Here is a 15560-nt window from a genome sequence, read left to right on the forward strand (position 1 = left end):
TTGTATGTAGAATCGCTCGCTGATTCCGAACATCGAGTTATTTTATTTTTTTATATGGATAAGTTTTTGAGATGTTTGCATCTGCTTAAAACAGAGTGGTTCCACTTAGTCAGGTATATCTTACGAACCAATTAAATAATCGTAATACGAGATACGGACGTCCGTCACGCTAGCTGACCCACTTCTCCAAAAAATGATAAAAATTACTCAGGAATTAGGTGCAATTTAGGTGCAATTTAGGGCCTCCAAAATTAATTTAAGTGCTCACTCGGTTTCCGAGAAAATTGCAAAAATATATGGGTCAGCCAGCGTGACGTCATGCTAGCTGACCCACCCACTAATTTTCGTCGAACACTGGTAATTATTATTCAGGAATTAGGTGCAATTTAGGTGCAGTTTAGGGCCACCAAAATTAATTTCGGTGCACACTCGGTTTCCGAGAAATTCGCAAAAATGTGTTTTGGGTCAGCCAGCGTGACGTCTCGCTAGCTGACCCACCCACTAATTTTCGTCGAACACTGGTAAATATTATTCAGGAACTAGGTGCAATTTAGGGTTTAGCTGACCCACCCACTAGACCCTAAACTGTACCTAAATTGCACCTAATTGCTGATTAATATTTACCAGCGTTCGACGAAAATTAGTGGGTGGATCAGCTAGCGAGACGTCACGCTGGCTGACCCAAAACACATTTTTGCGAATTTCTCGGAAACCGAGTGTGCACCGAAATTAATTTTGGTGGCCCTAAACTGCACCTAAATTGCACCTAATTCCTGAATAATATTTACCAGTGTTCGAGGAAAATTAGTGGGTGGGTCAGCTAGCGTGACGTCACGCTGGCTGACCCATATATTTTTGCAATTTTCTCGGAAACCGAGTGAGCACTTAAATTAATTTTGGAGGCCCTAAATTGCACCTAAATCGCACCTAATTCCTGAGTAATTTTTATCATTTTTTGGAGGAGTGGGTCAGCTAGCGTGACGGACGTGAGATACGGCAAATGAAAGCAAATAAAATTCTCCAAAACCGTATACACATCACTTTTCGATAGCCCTGATAGTTTCTGAAAAATCAATTCATCATTCCAGATTGTTGTTTTTTTTTTTTTTTTGATGAAAAAATGCAAAAAACCCAAACTTTAACAGGGAAAAAATTCAACCTTTAACAGGAAAACGTTCAAACACTAACTACTTATGTGTAAATGTTTTGCACTTGTGTTAAAGCTTGTTCCTTTAGAAAAAACAAAAATTAAGCTACTAACGAAGAAAATCGATGGATAAATAAGAAAGTAATGATTGCTCAAATGAAAATGCGCAAGAATTTTTTGTATGTAATATGAGTGTTGCTCATACGCCACGTACACCTGCGTAGTTAGAGTGTTTGCATCGAAAACAAGAGGTGTCAGAAATGATTAAATAATTTCTCAGAAACTATCAGGTCTATCGAAAAGTGATGTAAATACGTGTTATTGAGAATTTTATTTTCTTCCATTTTCCGATTATTCAATTGGTTCGTAAGATACATATACGTAATTAAGTGAAACCACTATTTTTTTAAGCTGAATAACGGTAAATAGCAAATATCTCGAAAAGTTATCCATAGAAAACAAATTATATCGTTTTTCGGAATCACCGAGCAATTCTACATAGGAATTGGATAGTGGCATCCATAGAACATTTTTGCTGTAAACCAGTGTTACCAATTCGTTGGAATATTTTTTTTTGTATGTATGCTACCGCATAAAAGTGGGCCAAATTAAGCGATTTCCATATATATTTTTTTTTTTAACGAGCAGTCCCATACTAATTTGGTTTAGATCCGATTATTGCATCATGAAGAAATTAACGATAATCTTAAATTTTTATATGAGAATTGAAGTCGTTTTTTTTTGCTTTTTGTTTCTGTTATAGATCAAACTATATTTTAAATGAAAATTCTTAAAAATAAATAAACATATACATAAATCTCTAGTATAAAATACATAAATCTCTAGTAGAAAATTTGAAATTTTGACTTACGTGGTTTTGTTAGATAGATATATTTTTATATTTTAAAATTTTAATTTAAACCTTGTAGCTTTGATGGCATTCTTCAAAATGTTCTAAAAATCCGTGAATAATTTAGGAAAAAGTTGTCCCTTCGACGAATTATTGGCTTTCTGCCTCAGCGGAAAGACATCTTTGCGGTTAAATTTTGTGTTTACTGCTATAATGACATAACAACGGTCGCTAACAATTACTATAGCATTAAATTAGTTACGACCGCCGGTTAGAGCTGCATTTCTGCGCTTGGTAGAGCCCAGGTTCGATTCCTAATCGAAGCAACACCCCGAAGATTGTTGCTAGTAGTATATTTTGTGCCATGAAAAAGCTTATCAAAAAAGCGGCAGATGGTTTCGTAGCCCACATAAAACTTTACGGGCCAGTTTCTCAATGTCTGGTTAACACTAACTGCAGGTTAAACATCGTTATCGACTCCATAACTGATATCAGGGCTACTGCAAAATTGCGTTGATTTTTATTTTTTTTTATGCTGACGGCTTTTTGCACTTTTTTCTTATGGAAGAAAATGCGCAAAACCGTTTTCATAGGAAATTTAAAAAAAATTAATGCCGACTTAAGGCTAGCACTTTAATATACTAAAATTTAATGGGCTACAAAACTGCATAATCAAAAAGTTAAAAAAAAAATGAAATTAATTTTACTTATCTTCGGTGTAAAAACAAAATGCATAACTCAAATTATTGTAGAGTGCACCCCATAATACTATATTAAATATTGCGCAATACTCAGAGCTACCATTGTGATTTTTTTCACTTTTTTCAAAAAATTTGTATGCGAAAAATTTTACAAGAAAAAAATTTGTTTTAATATTTATTTTCATAGAGAATATTAATGCGTCTATGTGTGTGTTTTTTTGTTTAATTTTCTCCTCGCCCCGTTCTCGAGATATTTAGAAAACTATTTAATCGATTTTTTTTTTGTGCTGTAAAGTTTTTAAAAATATATTAATCAAGCTCAAATTTCATATTTATTTATTACTTATGTTTATGCATCAACCCAAAAATTTGAAACAAATCAAACACATGAAGTGTGAACTCCGTCCGTTTTGGTATGGAACACCCCATATATTGTTTTTTTATATTGTCCGATAAAAAAAGATCTATTGAAGCGTTTTGGTATGGAACACCCCATATATTGTTTTTTTATATTGTCCGATAAAAAAAGATCTATTGAAGCGCTGTGTGAGATGGTTGCACCCTTATTTTATTTTTCAGATCAGGTAATATGCAATTTAAGACACAGTATTATAGTTGACTTCCACCCAGCCTTAACTGCAGTTTATGCCATTTGGAAAAAGGAGACTACAATTCGAAGGGGGTAATTCCACCTATAAAGTAGAAGAAAACGAAAGAAAAAAAGGAAAACTTAAGAAAACAACCTCGTCGATCACCCCATGTTAGAATTATTGGAACTTCTCTGTGCTCTTAACTGCAGTTAAGCCTTTGGTGGAAAAAGGCTATTAGATTTACTCCCTGCTCGAAAAAAACAAGTTTTTTAAGAAAACATGCCTAAAGGCTGACTATGTTACCCGTATTGTTGAAAATTTCCAGCAAAAACAATAAATACAATATCTGATACAACAAAAAGCTGATTCGAATTCAGGAGACCTATTCATTCTGGTATTTTATGCTTGAGTTTAATCTCCGTTGCTATATTTTGCGACAGAGCCTTTGAGAACTGATTCTTATACAATTTTCTTTGTACTATCAGAATCCCATTCAATTGGTTTATATTCAGATAATACGAAAAAATCCTATAAATACTCAGTATTTGCATGAAGTTTTTAGTTGTTAATTGGGTTGTAGTAAAAAAAATGTCTATCGCCGCATGCTGTTACTCCGGTTAGCTTTTTTCCTCACCAGAGCCTGTCTGTTAAGTGTGATCTGTTGCCAAGATTTATTTAGCAAGTGAATTGGATCGTTGTTAAGAACGGGACATCCGTTTTTGACGAAAATGTACATCAAAGTTTATGTCGACGCTTCCTAACAGTATGTAACTATAATCGACTTCGAAACCCTTCCCTTTTTATTATAAATTCTGTTTTTTAAATTTGCGTTTCTTCATCTGAGTATATGCGTGAGTGGAAAGGCTAATTAAAAATAAAAGTATCTTAAAAACATGGTAACTACCATTACATTAAAGCCTTAAATAATTTAAAAGTAGTGGCAACACCACCCAAGCTACGAAAAGCATATGCGATAAATGAAAAGAAAGCAAAAGCAATACTACAATAAAAAATCAACAGCTGATATGTATAAATAAACAAATCGTGCAAATGAAAGCAATAGCAACACAATTAAAAAAAAACAAGTTCAATAAAAAAGGTGTGAAAATCGTGCTAAATTCCGCAGAAATGAAAAGGCTTGCATACCTATGTATTTTTCCGACAGTAAAAAAGATGAACTAACGCCCCATTAGTCGTGCGCTGTCACTGATAAAGAAGATATCACTAAAGACATTGTCGTTTGTTTGGTGCGGTTTTGGATAATTTAATAAAATTCGAATTGGTTTTAAAAATTTCACAGATTGACGGTTGACATTATTTTGCTTTTCAGATTCTACTCCAAAAGAAAGTAAAATAAAATAAATAAACAACATTTCAGGTGAAATTGCGCTTTAACTTAAATTTGCAAGCGTTGCATAAGTCATAAACAAATAAAATAGAAGTAATAAATCGATATTTAAACAAATAGTCATAATAGTGAAAATTTCAAAATGAGTTTGCGTGGCGTACATGCACGGGACTCAATAGATTCGATTGAAGTTGAAGCTGCAACTCGAATAAGTCGCTATCCTTATGTGACGTCCAATCGATCGGTTATGCGTTCAATTTCAGGACCAGGCTCGTTAGCGCCAAGTAAGTGTTGAGTGCTACATATAACTGATTTCATACACACTATAGATGGATTATGATTTTAAATTTATTATTTTTTATTTATGATTTTTATTTATCGTGAGTTTCCCTACAAGTAAGTTTTTAAGGTTTTTTCACATTTTGAAACTTTATTGTGCCCATCGTTAGCTATAGATTTCTCTCACTTTACTGGCAATGCATGGATTCCGCGTCAATAAAATGGCATGTCTTTGGAGACCAAGAAAGTATGAAGCCAATTTTTGATACCTTTTAACTGAAGTGAAGCGTACGCCCGTAAGAGCGTTCTGCATCGATCGGAACAAATGGTGGTCTGAGGGTGCAAGCTCTGCGCTATAAGACGGTTGGTTGGAACGTGCCATCCGGTACCATCGAGTTAAATTTTGACCACTTGTGCGACATGCGGCCGAGCATTGTTGGTTGCGTATTTCAGGCATTTTTTCGCAATCGCTCGCTTCAATCGCATCATTTGTTATCTGCAGAGAGTCCCGTCGATCGTCTTGCCCGTTTTTCAGAAGCTCATGATACAGGATTCCCTTCGAGTCCCACCAAATGCAGCGAGTCGATGGTCCAGGTTCGCTATGCTTAACATACGCGTCCTGGCGCTTTGGAATGTCGTTATGAAACCATTTTTCATCGCCGATGATCATGATTAGCAAGCAGTTCTTATAGCGGGTTATGGAGGTGAGCACCCGAACAGACGTCAAAAGGCATTTCCACAAAACGAAGGATGAGGTACAAATGCCCCTGGAGCCGGGACAGTCTGGTGATTAACGGCATTCACAGGGAGACCGCAGCCTTCATAGACTCCCGTCCTGTGAAAGCCTAATTACCACTCTCAACTGCCGAGAGAGGCCCAGTTACGGACTGGATATTGTACCCGTCCCAACTCGTACCTAGGGATAAGTAAGCCGCGACAACAACAACACCTAAGACACGTTGTGAATCACCAAATTGTTTTATATTTGATACATATATTTTACTTATCTATGTACTCGGTAGCGCTAAATAAAAACTAGCTTATCAAGAAGTGTCTTATCAGCCAACAAACTGTTGATGAGTAGAGCATAAATTTAAAAATTCCATAATACAAATACTTACATACATATACATATGCATACTCTTACATATGTATATATGTATGTAAATACATACAGTATCGCTCAATACAATAGTACCCCCATTTCTAAGTGATATTGTTTGCCACTCATGTTTATTTATTTTGAAGAATTTTGAATTAAAATACAGTACATTCTCTAACGAAACCCGTATAAAACCATGTTTACAACTTTGTAGAAAACTACAAAAAATGCAACAAATTGTCACCCAAATTTCAAACTATTTCACAAAAGTGTTAGAATTCTTTTGAGTGCGCAGTTTTTTAGCCCATTTAATTGTAGTCTAATAAAGTGCAAGTTTTAATTGGCTAGAAATTACCATTGATTTTTTAGAATTTTTTTTGCCGATGGTGTTGCGGGTTTCCTCCATATACATAGAAACAAATTGTTTATTCGTTACATAGAAGCAAATGCGACAAAAAAATCTAAAAAATCAAAGGTAATTTTAAGCCACTTGAAAGTTGCACATTATCAGATTGGATGGGCTATAAAACTGTGTACTCAAAAAAAATCTAACACTTCTGAGAAAAAAATTTGAAATTCGGGTGAAAATTTGTTGCATGTTTAGTAGTTTTCTACATAGTTTTAAACTTGGGTTTATATGGGTATTGTTAGAGAATGATCTGTATTTTAATTGAAAATTCTTCTAAATATGGCCAATACTGTAGATGCAGTAGTCGAAAAAATTATAGCGGCTACACATATTGAAAAGTTTTAGCATAAGGTCCATTCTTTTGCAACCGAGCTACAAAAGAACACTCGCTTAAATGACGAAATACACGCAAAGCAACAACACAAACTCGGCTGTTTATCCGAGTTCAGCAAGGTCGGTTAAAAAATACGCGACCTGAAGGATAGTGTTGTCAAGAGAAAAAACTGCTCTATTTTGAATTGTTAATGGGAAAGTGGAGAGGGAAATTTTTTTTTTTTCCTTATATACGTGACATATTTTAATAAGTATATGTATTACGCAAATACCTCGCATAATTACTTACTAAAATTGGTTTTTGTATATAAACCCCGTTAAACTAATCACATGTTTCTTGCCAGCTACCAACAGGGTTGCTTAAGTAGCTAAAAGGAAATTTTATCCGAGTTGAGCGTTCTTTTGTCGCTCGCTTACAAAAAAAATGCACCTATATTATACTTTTGTTTTTAAATTAGGCTAATTTTTTTTAAATAAATACAGTTCACTCTTTAACAAAAACAATGTAGATCCAAGTTTCAAACTTTGTGCAATATAAAAAAATTAAACAAACATTTGTAAAAATTTCGTGCTTTTTAATTAGATTTCTTTTGAATTCTAGTAAAATAAGTAACGAATTTCAAATAGTTAAAAATTACCGTTGATTTAAAATAATTTGTTTTTGCGGAAGATGTTACGGTTTTCTTCCATATAAAAATAAATTAGGGCAATTCATCTAAACGCGTAAATGCCTCGTAATTTTGTATGGGAAAATCGGTTTATTTACATGGTTTACGCTGTTACGAGGGTTTATTCGTTAATTAGAAGCAAAAAAACTAAAATATTAACCGTAATTTTTAGCCATTTGAAACTTGTACTTTATTCTACTAGAATTCAAAGCTCGAAATTTTTACCAAAGCTCGTTGTTTTTATTTTTAATATTGTCGTTCGACCTGTATTTATATAAAAAAGAACCAAATTTAAATAAAGAAAAAAATAATGATATGTTAAAACTTGTCAAAATGTGGTGCGGCTATAATATTTTCGACCACTGTAGGTATGTATGTAAGTCCAAGAAAGAAATGTATAGATGCTCTGATTGTTCGTATACTAGGGTGCTCTGATTCTATTGAGTGACATTTTACAGAATATTTTGAAAGTGAGACAGTCGATTATTGAACTTTATTTCATTTAACTTGACTTGTGTTGACTTCATTTCATTTCGTTTAATTTGATTTGAGTTAACGTGTCTTGATTGGTTTAGATTTAATTTTTATTGATTTGATTTGCCTTAATTTGATTTCACTTCATTTGTTTTCATATGATTCGATGCGATTGGATTAATTTGGTTTGCTTTATATTTACAAGACTTCTAATATTTCATATCAGTTTGTTTTTGTTTTTATAATGTTATCACAGCAGAGTTCCCATTAATTTTCAATAGTTTCACAGCTCTGGTCCGTAGTACGTCGTTTCCATGTGCTTAGTGCTTAATGTGCCAGTAAAGTCAATGAGATTCCAATGCATTGAAATAAGTACACAATCGTTAGTAATTTATAGATCTTAAATCGATCGACATCTTTGAAGTGAATACATACATATTTTGTGAGCAACATTGCGAAATGAATTTTAATCGAACGGATTCGGCACAGCGTCTACTGGTCGATGCAAAACTTTTTGGCCTCCTAACTTTAGGTAAGGAAACGGACGGCTGATGTCTGTCTCTTAGTGTAAATACGAAACCAGCAAATTTTACCAGTGAAAGTAAATTAATGAATTAGCAGAAGGGCTGGTGTCAGGACAGTATTTTAGGGTGTCCCATTTCGTTTATAACTTTTGCATGGCAAGCAATTACAAGCACCACCTGCCACGCCCCGCCACACCGTTTAGGCATCAAAGCAAACGATTGTAGTAACACCAGGCGAGGCGATAGTATAGCACCAGCACCAGCAAAAGTCAAAAGACAGCAAAAGGAAAACACGCAAAATATTTACTATTTTTGCCAGCGAATGGTGAGCTAATGTTCATGCAATTGTGTAGTACCAGCGCCATATCGCCTGACGTTGCTGATATATTGATTTTCATGCCAAATGTGGGCTCTATGTTATTCCTTGTTGTATTCGTGTGCAACTTTGCCCGCAGCGCTATTAATTTTCTGTGTTGAGCTTAATGTCTTGTGTGGTGCCTGAAATAGGCCAACAACAAACAAAGCCAGTAATGAGCTGCAAAAATTGTTTGTAATGGAAAATTTCATTCAGGAGGCATGCTGGCGTTCTTCAGCTGTAATTAAAACACACGGCATTAGATGGCTCGTGTGAGTGTGCTTCGCTTGCATCGGTAGGGTGAATTTAAGTATTTAATAGTTTCACTTCAACATTTTAATTTTTATTTATTTTTAATGATTACTTAATCAACGCTTTGCTCATGCACTTCTTAACTATTTCCTTTTAGGATCCGATTCTCCAACATCACTAGCAGCGGCAAGACAGTCTAAGACACCGGTGCCGGGTGAAGTCGCCGATGATGTGCTTCCCAATGAAATCTCCGCGCCGTATGAAGTACCGCAATTCCCCATCGAACAGATTGAGAAGAAATTGCAAATTCAAAGGCATTTAAATGAGTCAATAACAACGAGGTAAGCAATTAATTTAAAATACTGAGGTTACATAGGTATGTACAGTTGTCCACATAAGTAATAGGAATGCGATATTTTAACCTGTATAGCTCGTTATTTAACAAAAAGCATACACAGTCACTCAAACAAATGACCACGTGTTGAATTTTTTTTAAATATTTTAAATATTCGTAATATATTTTTCTGTCAAAATACCGTCCAAGCTTTGCCAAAAATATATACATCACAGTTTCAAACTTTATATAAAATTTAGAAAATCTCGTTGATTTTTGAGAATGTTTTTTTTGGTGACGGATTTTTTGAACTTTTTTCCATATAACTATGAATTTTTTATGAAATAAAATGCGGGAGTCCGTTAACAACAAAATTTCAAAATATGAACAACAGCTTTTGTAAATTGCACTTGTTACATAAAAAAAAACCGCAAAAGCAGTCTCAAAAAAAATTTTCAAAAATCAACGCAATTTTTTAGCCGGTTGAAACTTGCACTTCATTTAATAAAATTGTATGGGCTATAATAAAACTGCATACCCAAAAATGTTCAGATTAAAAAGTTGAAATTTTGATAAAATTTTTTTGAATTTTCCTAAATTTTGTATAAAGTTTGAAACTGTGATTTATGTGTTTTTCATAGAAAAATAACAACAAAAATTTACATCATAGCTCGAAAAACATTACGAATATTTTAAAAATGCAACACGTGGTAATTTCTCGGGGTCACTGTATGTAAATCCAAATTTCAAACTTTGTGCAAAAATTCAACCAATTTTCACCAACATTTCAACTTCTTATTAAGCTTTATAGCCCATTAAATTTTGGTATCTATAATAAAGTGCAAGTTTCAAGTGGCTACAAAGCACCGTTGATTTTTGGCATTTTTTGTTGACGATGCCACGCATTTTCTTTCATGCAATGTATGCACCAAAATTTCCCTTAATGGAAAAAAATCAAATTTTACTGATATGTAAACAAAAAAAAAAACTGCCTTAAAACTTGAGTTTTATTATACTAAAATTTTATGGGCTACTTTATATCAATAATTTGACTAAATATTACAAAAAATAAATCTTTAACTTTTGGTGAAAATTTGTTGAATTTTTATAATTTTTTATTAAAGTTTTAAATTTGGATTTATGTTGTTTTTGTTAGATAAACTAAGTAAAAAATGACTGTTATGCATATTTTTGTATTAATTGCGTTGAATCTGTGCGATCCATAAGAAGTTATATTTTCCGATCTGAATTTTGGGTTAGCTCAGTGCGATATGTACTTGTAAAATTGAGGTAAATTAAATCAATGAAACCGACTCAGTGGTGTAGAATTCATAGTTTTTTCAAGGTTTGGGTAGATGATTACAAGTAGTTGTTCATACACATATACATACATACATACATACATATATATATCTGCTGTGCAAACGTTAATTATATGTTGCAAATACATAATATGGATTGAAATCAGTATTTCATTTTCTCGACATACATACTTGCACACCACATCCACATTTGCAATCGTAAATAAATGAGTGGCGATGTTAGTTGTCAAATTGTGTGAAATTTATTCAATAAATAGGTTTGCAATATGGCCAAGATTTCCTAATTTATGCGATAATTTGTTCAACTAATTGATAGACACTCACATACACAAAGACATGCAAATATACTTATTAGATACTTAATTTTTTTGGATAGGTTGCACTTAGTTCCCGTCATATGATTATTTTGAATAGATGCCAAAGTGTTGAAATGTTTATAGGATCAAACTGTCAAATGTCGTTTATTTATTAAGCAAAGGGAAAATTAAAAAAAAAATGTTTGATAAATTCGTTTAATTAGTGCAATATGATTTATTTCGACATATGTTTTATTGGCCTTGTAGGTATTTCCAAAGGTTAATTTTTCTCTATAGGAGCGGGTTTCCCTCATTCTAATCACGACAAACTTGCCCTCAGCCCCTGCAACGTGCTAAATCTTTTTTCTATCTACGTAAATGGTAGGCTTCAGGCGATCTGCAACGCATTAGAATTATAGATAACGAACTAGATTTATAGAGAGAAACGAATGGGAAAACGTTTCGAATCCAGATCCATGGTCTACCGCAAAACACTGTGTCGGTAACGTCGGCAACAATGTTTAACTGGGGATTTGTGTTAACCAGAGTTGGCCCTAACGGGGAAGTAGTGATAACCAGGCATTGAACAACCGGCCCTTAGCATGTAGTGTCTAATAGTGATGGGCGGAGTTATAGAACTGACTCGTAGCAGTTGTCGTACGCTCAGGACCACTTCAAAATCTTAACCCCTGACGCCCGATGGGTCTAAAGGACACTTTAATTTTTGGTTTTCTTGAAAGTTTCAATGCAGTTTTTTTCAAAATTTTTGTATTAAAGAAAAAAATGTCTCTTAGTTATAAATTTATACGGTGGCGATTTTTTTTTAATATTGTTAAATTATATTAATTTCAATTGAAAACCTTACCGGTCTGAATTTTCTAATTTGTCTGCCGAAAAATTAAAAAGAGCAGCCTTTGCAGAAACAAAGTTGTAAACCGCCTTTTGTTTCCTATCTTAATTGAGGTCTCCCCTCCAAATAGTAAATAGTTCACTACTGACAGTATTAAGCATACACACACAAAAAAAAAGAAATTTCCTCAGAAATCGCAATACTGGATTGACGAATTAAACTCAATACTCTTCATTTTACACATTTTCGATAGTCTAAATACGGCTAAAATTTTTAAAGATTTTCCAATTTAAATTTTAATAAATGAAAGGCTATGTTAGAAGTATTCCTTAAAAAAATTGTCTCATATTCAGGAGAAAATTTTACCTAAGAAACGATTTCTTGTAAACTAGTGTTATTTATTAATCTATCTATCTGTTCACCATCAACGTGGTATGGGTTCCCGACATAGTGAAATATTCGTAAACCTCCCAGCAGATGAGCTGGCAAAAACGGAAACTAGCCCATGAACGACAGGGGACCCACCTTTCTCTCTTGAACCCAGGGTACCCATCTTTCTCTAGGTGAAGGAGTTTAGTTCAGTATTAAAGGTTCTGTTGTTGTTGTTGTTGTTAAAATTACAGAGCCTTCGTAACATTCCAATTCTCACAAGAAAACTCTTGTTTTTTTCTCTTGTTTTGAAAGGCGTTTAACCGAACTTTTGGCCGAATTTGTGGTATGATTTCGAGATGTTATAGAAGAAAAAAAAGACTTTCTACTGCCTGATATTGCTAATGGCAAGGCACAGCCATCGAATCACATCTGTGCTGGTCACATGCTTAGTCAAGTAAATAAGAATCCCTGCTCAAGTTTCCAATTTCATTTCGTAATACATATAGGCCAATTATAGCACGTTTCACGTTTTTTTTTGCCTACACACAATTGCTAACTTTTGGACATTCTGACCGGCTTTTCCGTAAATGCCTTCAAGCAACTGTCATTTTACAGTTTTAGTCTCTCTGCTGTGTGGTGGCATTCACCCACCCACCATAGATACGAGTATGTCATAAGTATCATATAATGCTGTCAGCCAGTGCTGTCATATGTGAGCGTTGTATAAGGGAGGCGGTAGCCGGTGTGTGTATGTGCACATCAGTGCGTTTTGTGGATTCAAAATTTGTCAGAATTTCTCACTTTCGTGGTGTTATGACGCTATTCTACTCACATCATAGCATGTATTTACATAAACTAACTGGTGGGATTACGCGACATATCATCATTGACACCATCCACAACCATCCATCAGTGTTTAGTGTTTTGGTGTTTGACAGCTTTTACGGACTTATGTAGGTACCTCGGAAATATACACCTGAACAGTTGCAATGCCTATTCTTCCGAATACGCGTGTGTACATACATACATTGGTGTGTGGTAATGAATTAACGTATTTGTACAGGTACATTTGTATGTATGTATTTAGCTATCTAGCTTGTCTATAACCTGGTACTGTTTGTTAGCCGCGTACAACCCGCAGATTAGTTTTATTTTATTTTAGTACGATTTTTGCATTCAAATGACTTGGAACGCGGTGTTCGTCTCGTCGTTGTTGCGACAATTGTGAACCAGGTTCATTAGTTTTCACAACGGTAACGCGTACCAAAGACGTGCCCACCGTTAAAGGTACCAACACCATCGCTGCGGCATACGAATGTCAGTAAATATCGGTCGATGTCAGAGTAACGCGGCTCGTGTTTTTCTTAATACTTAAAAATGTAATTTAGAATGCAAGTTTGACAGTCGAGAAACTCAGTTTTTATATTTTTTGGAGCATGTTAGGAATATGCATGACCATATCGCTCATTTGCTTCAAAATACAAAAATTTAATTAAGTATGCAGAAATTACAGCTAAATACCTCTTCTTCTGCGTTGTGTAAAAATTTCATAGCTGTATCGATTACCAGTATTTTCACTAGAACGAAATATGTATTAATTTTTACTATGCCCGTATATGTAAATTCACAACTTTAAAACCGTTTATTTCGAGTTTGAGCGATATATGATGTAGGTACATCCCGCCCGCAGTGACTCAAACAATTCAGGTGTTGATTTTCTTTAAATAATCAATGTTTTCAATTTAATTTTGTTTGTTTGTTATTTTTCTACAAAAATATTGTCCAAGCTTTAGTCAAAACCATTTGAATCAAAGATTCAAACCTTGTACAAAATTTATGAAAATCCAACTATTTTTTATCAAAACTTCGAGCTTTCTAATGTGGATCTTTACAAATGCATACCCAAAACTGTTGTAAAGATCCAGATTAAAAAATTCGAAATTTTCGTGAAAATTAGTGGAATTTCAATAAATTTTGTATTAGATTTGAAGCTTTTTTATGGTTTTGGCCAAAGCTTGTTCAATGTTTTTGTTGAAAAATAACAAAACAAAAAAATTAACTTGAAAAACGTCTTGGAAAAAACTTGTTCAGAACACTGTCCGAGAGGCTTTTTAAAAGATTTATGGACTCGGTCCGATAATATGAGCGCTCAATTAGTCTCCTCAAACCGCTATAAAAAGATCGTCATCTCAAAAGTAATTATTAAATCCGTTGAAGTCATAAAAGATAAAGTTTTTCGCCAGCGAAGACTACAACTTCGGGATTTAAATTTTGGCGTTAGTTTTTCCATAAAGTGGCATCACGCCTTATAGCACCATTATATCTTCTCAGCTATGATGTGTAGTAATCGAAACTAAAAAAAGCTTCCGAAATTCCACTCTTGACTCTCATATTTGTGCATTTATTGATTACCTTTTTTTACATTTCGGCAAAAGTCCTTTACCTATTTGGTGGTGGCATAAGACCAACTTTTTTTCTTGTTTTAAGTGCAGTGTCACCGCAATCATATAGTGCTGACCTCTCAGTGCACCTTATATCATTTCCGTGTTGCCTTTTTGTTTCGGTTATATTTCCTGTTTTTTTTTTTCTTTTTTCAAACGATGACGGCTGAAACAATATTTACCCCAGAAAGTCATTCAACCGTGAGCTCAACCAGAGATTTTAAATACAATTTTTGCGAACTTCTTAAGGCCAAATTGACAAAAATGTGTGGAACTCAAGTTCACCTTTATGCCCTCTCCTATCCTTACAGTCGGCAGAATCAGAAAAAAATAAGACCTTCAGGAGTCCTTATTTCAGATATTTTGAAGCGATAGACGTTCCGTGCTCCTTTCTTTACTCCTCTTATTATATGTTTTTTTTGCCCTTTTAAAGATTATTCTTCAGAATAAGACTAAGGGCCGATTGTTCAATGTTCAGTTAACACTAATCCCCTGTTAAACATGCAGACAATATTGCGCCGGTCGCCAACAAATTTTAATTGGGAATTAGGGTTAATCAGACATGATGACAAAGGCCCTAAAACAAAGACTCTCCGATCCCTAAAAGTAAAATCCTTAACTTCATTCCTGAAGAAAAGTATTGTACCTATTAATTTGCATTCTATTGCAAAACTCAGTAAGGGCAATGCAAAAATAAGTATGGTAATCGATTGTCCCATTCAGCATAAAAAGATAAAAGATTTTTTAAAACTTACATATGAGGTCATGAGAGCAAGAAAAATTTCTTTGAGTAATACCTATGAGAAAGAAGGATCTATAAATAATAAATACGTTACTCGCCCATTATAGTAAAAAAAAAAAACAAATTAAAAGGGTGTGCCTCGGGCTATTACCGTTTCGATTCTAGTAATGC

The 15560-nt window shown here is 34.1% G+C and overlaps 1 protein-coding gene across 5 annotated transcripts in view; it reads left to right on the forward strand.

The window, feature by feature from the left end:
- Window positions 1-15560, forward strand: part of AMPdeam (AMP deaminase) — a 42218-nt gene that overhangs the window by 13151 nt on the left and 13507 nt on the right. For 3 of the 5 annotated variants that reach the window (XR_001847841.1, XM_017618798.1, XM_017618802.1), the window contains exons 2-3: window positions 4619-4920; window positions 9190-9373. Coding sequence is in view for 4 of the 5 variants with exons in the window: in XM_017618798.1 (XP_017474287.1) it covers window positions 4779-4920; window positions 9190-9373 (326 nt within the window). In the remaining variant the exon portion in view is untranslated. The remainder of the gene's footprint in view (window positions 1-4618; window positions 4921-9189; window positions 9374-15560) is intronic. The other 2 variants (XM_017618801.1, XM_017618800.1) reach the window with 1 other exon arrangement.

Source organism: Rhagoletis zephyria, unplaced genomic scaffold (genome assembly GCF_001687245.7).
Source record: "Rhagoletis zephyria isolate East Lansing unplaced genomic scaffold, Rhagoletis_zephyria_1.1 Rzeph_scaffold_01709, whole genome shotgun sequence".
Lineage (NCBI taxonomy): Eukaryota > Metazoa > Arthropoda > Insecta > Diptera > Tephritidae > Rhagoletis > Rhagoletis zephyria.